Here is a 4,758-nt window from a genome sequence, read left to right as displayed (position 1 = left end):
CAAGGATATACGATAAAGGCTTACGGCAAAATGGCACTACTTCTTAGCCGGTGCTAATGCCGAGCTGTTCTCCGCGGCGACAGAACTCGCAATGCGGCACGAAATTTCTACAATCAATGCGCGCATTTGGCAATGTTGTACTCACACATGTTCTGACATAGGTTGGATGTTTAATATGTACGTGGCGCTGCAGGAGCGTCAATGATTTTCAACGGATTTTGCGAAATTGCCGTAAATTGAATCCGATGTGTGTGCAGAGGTTGGTGAGCGGTGCTCCTTCATCCGTGTTATATATTGTTGAAGATGAATCGGAACGGACGTGGGGAGGTGGTGGGATACCTTTTATCAGAATCTATATGATGTGGGAAATAGTCAACATAACGAGGAAGTGCTTGTTTAGCAATTGGAATTTGTCCAGGTAATAAGCCAATGTTCAAAGCATTTATCCGTTGGCTAACTGATCGGAGGGTTTGCGTATAGAAGTTGTAAGATGCTTGTAGTGAATTAGTGCAATCGACTACGAGTGGTCCATTAGAGATTGTGACCTGAATCTGCTGAGTGGATACTGGTCGTGGTCTAAAATGTACGTCTATTGGCGCCTTAGAAATCCCCGATTCGCATTCTCGAAAATGACCGCTTGCATAGCAGCCGCCTGCTGCGACACTAGCGCTCCCCGGAATGAATTCTTCACTTGGAAGGGAGTAAAGGCGAAGTCACGGCTTGTGTATGAGTTCAACACCGCAGCAGACCCCTGACGAAGAAGAGATCCAAATGCGTCCGGCCTTGAGTTTGTCAATCCTTGGAACAAGGTCATCTGGGACCCGAAGATGCTCCCCGAGTTGCCACCGAAAATATCCAAAATCGGCGTCAAAATGGTGAGAAAATCAGGAAACTTATGGGTATTCGACGTCCAAAACCTGTACACCAAAGCTCATGTCTGTAAGAAAATGTGACAATGAATCCTTGCAACAAATCCCCAAAAGCTAGAGCAATAGACCACATGAAAGTAAATAAACAATGAACTGCTCAAAGACTGAACACACGCACTGCCAAACCATTCTAAACCCCGAAAATATCCAACAGTCGGTGAAAGCGCTTACGAGCAAGTGCCCGGAGTGTTAGGAACGGGGGAATCCGGAACAGATGGGTCAGGAGTATAAGGAGAAGCATAAGGATCTCCTCCAACAGGGGGCGTGTAAGGAACACCGTACGGATCCTGAGGCACAGCAGGAGTGCTTCCAGCGTCTGGACCTCCACCGTAACTCGTCGTTGAAGCATCCGGGCTCTTCTCCCACCAGTCGCCATCATGTTCGCCAATTCCATCCAGAAGAGGTGGGCACTTCGAAGGATCAGTCGGAGTCGGAGGAGAAGGAGGATCACTATACACGGGAGCATACTGTCCATTCTCTGGAACATTAACTGGGCTTCCCACATTGGGCATCACCGGCACGCTTTCAGTCGGCGATGGTGTCGAGTACCCACCTGGAGTATTGCCATAACCAGGAGCATCTGGCACCGTTGGGGCAGGGCTATAATCTGAAGAAGGAGGCATCGATTTTCCAGTGGGATAATTGTACTTCGGTGGGGGAGAAACTATGGGAGAAGAATCCGAAGGCGAACTGTAAGGAGGCGGCTCAGAGTAGGCACTGGCCTGGAAGGTGGTGTAAGCAACCGCTTCGGAGCTACCAACGCTCGAGGAAATGTGCGCCATGAAGAGTGCGAGCACAAGTTTCACTCCTAGTCTAGTTAGCCCCATTGCTAACGATCCTGCAGTGCAACCCCAGCTTAGTTCGATTTCTAATACACAATAACCGTGGTTATACACGCAACCAACCGAGCTCCACAACGCGAATGCACTGCGACAATAGCAGTCCGCTTACACACAGCACTGATGAAACTGGTATGGAGGATGCGGCGATTAAGTGCAGATGCAATGCAGCCCATGGGTTTAATGAGTCGTGGGCTGAGCACTAAGTTATAAGTTCGGGGGTGGTGAACGGAAATGCGGCGGGGCATTAATTGGAGTAGATGGCATTGACAATGCCGGTGAAGTTCTAATTAGAGTTTCAATGTTAGATTGACAAGGTTGTTGGCTTTGACACTTCGTGATTACACATATTTAGATCTGCTGAAGATGACAGGCACTCTCTCGGTGGCACTTCCTCCTGCCAAGAGAAAAATTTCCTGCTACATGACTTCGCCAAATGCTTTACCAGCTGCATGCTGTAGATTCGAAACGCACCACTCTTTCACTGTGCGAGTGGGGAAAAAGGAGAAAGATGATTCATAAGATTGTGCGACGGAACATGTCTAGACATATTTTATGCCTGCCTGATAACGAGCACAAATGGTGCATGGTTGACAATATGCTCTACTCCATCGAATATGACAGATTCTGTTGGCCATCATATGCATCACTTGCTCCGGAGAGGTGACTGGATCTACTGTTCAGCCAAGTTTGAATCCAGAAGGAAACACACATAAACTAAACTCAATTAACCTAAGCTGAAACAAAATCTGAACTATGTGATATGTGACAACCAACTAAACACTTGAGATACAAATTAAGTGTGAGAAGCTTGTGCAGCCACCATTATTTCATATGGTCAGATGTGAAAAGATGCAAGACTACTAGCTCACACGATCAATCTCTTGACTACCACCTTCAGCGGGAATGTACTGTGGCTTCATGGCAAAAAAACATGTGCAGGTTTGTGTAAAATAGATACGTAGTTTGAACCCCACAGCCGTACTTTTAAGGATACTCATCTTAGAATGCTCTAAAATTCAGGAGATTTAAAAATAAAAATAAAAATTGGTCGTATCCTCTTCGTGCTATCCTTCAACTAACCTCCACTCGCAGGCCAAAATTTTTTCACCTAAATCTTTGTCTGAAACTATGCTGGAGTAGCAAAGTCGGACCAACAGATTTCATAACAATGACAGGCCAATTAGAACTTTTCCATAATCTAAGTAACACCAACTTGGCTCAATCTTTCTCATTTGTCATAACGTGTTCAAAATATGCTCCAACTTGATGAATTTAGCAAAGATGCAGTTCTTCACCACAATACCAGCTCTCAAACAATCCCAATCCAATGCAATCGATCTCATAGTTAGTCTATTTGTGTATTAAAAGTGTTCCTTGCATCCTAAAAGGAGGATCCACCCTCAAAGTATCTACTATTGGGACCATCATAAAATATAGCATATTAGTTATGTGGACATGTATACAAATCAATAGTTATGACTCTATAGTAAGAATTGTGTTTTTTGGAAAGACTATTGGACTCACATTATAATGTATACATGTTTGATCATTTAATATAAGTTAATATAATAAATTATAATAAAAATAATAAATAATCTATTATAATAAGAAAGGTTGATGAAGAACTTGAAGTTCTATTAACTATGAAAAGTAATTCTAATTCTAAAAAAGATAGCACATAAACCACAAGTAAAGATAAAATTGGAACTATCCAAAAATAAATTAATAAATTTTTTCAAATAAATTTTTAATTAAGACTATTGAAGTTGATACAAAAGGTGGATATTAATCATGTTACAAAATTTGATGGTTCTTGTTTCAATATATGGAAACATAAACTAACATTAGTTTTTAAAGCTAAGAAATTATGGTCCATAGTATGTAGTGAAGAATTCTTACCAATGGCACCAATAATAGCTAAAATTGCTATTGAAATTCCAACTTTATTTGTCATAGGAGTAGGGAATATAAACACATGGGTAAACAAAGATGCCTTGTCTTCAACAATAATTAACAATTATCTTGAAAACAATTTTATTTCACATATACAATTCTATACATTAGCATATTTAGCATGGCATGTGATTCAAATATTCTTTCTAACTATTTCTTGCTAAAACAACAAATTATATACCTTAAAAATGAGAGAAGGTGATAGTGATATTATATATATATATATATATATATATATTTAGAATACATCTAGAATATTTGTTAAAAGTAAGATTACCAATTTTAGATAATGAGACAATTCTTACTCTAATGAGAAATTTGCCTCAAAGTTATTGTTCTTCATTAGCTCCGGCATTGTATAAAATATAGAATCACTTTATAATCTTTAATAATAAAATTTATTCAAGAAGAGATTTTCATGAAAAACATGAGTTTAATATTTGAAAATACATCAATACTACATGTAGGCAAAAAAATTCCAAATCACAACAACAAATCCTATTTCAATAAGAGTTTTAAAAAGAATTTATAAAAAAAGAGTAATACCTCCAAACCATATAAAAAAAAATCTTACTATTGATAAGAAATATTTTTTTGTAAGAAACTACGTCAATTAAATAAAGATTTTCAAATAAGAATAAAAACTAAAAATTTAACAACAAAAATGAAACAAATATTGTTACAAAACCAAACAAACTATATGTAGCAATACTTATATTCAATGAAAAATCAGATTCTATGTGGTATGTGGACTTGGAAGCAACTCAATATATGTATTATGAGTTAGAAGGATTGTAAAATATGCTAAAAGTGAAGATAAGCAAGTTGTTTATTTAAGAGACAATTCTATATCTTACATAATAAAATAATATGGTAATGTCAATGTAAAATTTATAAATAGAGATGAAAAGATCACACCATGTATTTTATATGTACTAAGACTTAGAAAGAATTTGTTCTTTGCCAAATAGTTACATAAGACACTTGGAAAAGTTTGTATTAAAACTAAGACATCTATACTCATAAACAAATTT

At 38.3% G+C, this 4,758-nt stretch overlaps 1 protein-coding gene across 1 annotated transcript; it reads right to left on the bottom strand.

Annotated features, from left to right (window-relative positions):
* Window positions 1-378: 378 nt before the first annotated feature.
* Window positions 379-1,940, bottom strand: LOC112281089 (uncharacterized). Its single transcript, XM_024517266.3, has 2 exons — window positions 1,101-1,940; window positions 379-917 (listed from the first exon to the last, which is right to left on the bottom strand). The coding sequence occupies exons 1-2, from the start codon at window positions 1,754-1,756 to the stop codon at window positions 590-592; spliced, it is 984 nt and encodes a 327-aa protein (XP_024373034.1). The 5' UTR covers window positions 1,757-1,940; the 3' UTR covers window positions 379-589.
* Between the last annotated feature and the right edge of the window lie 2,818 nt (window positions 1,941-4,758).

Source organism: Physcomitrium patens, chromosome 4 (assembly GCF_059467195.1).
Source record: "Physcomitrium patens ecotype Gransden chromosome 4, ASM5946719v1, whole genome shotgun sequence".
Lineage (NCBI taxonomy): Eukaryota > Viridiplantae > Streptophyta > Bryopsida > Funariales > Funariaceae > Physcomitrium > Physcomitrium patens.
The sequence above is the reverse complement of the archived record's forward strand: the minus strand, read 5'-3'. Positions and strand labels throughout refer to the sequence as shown.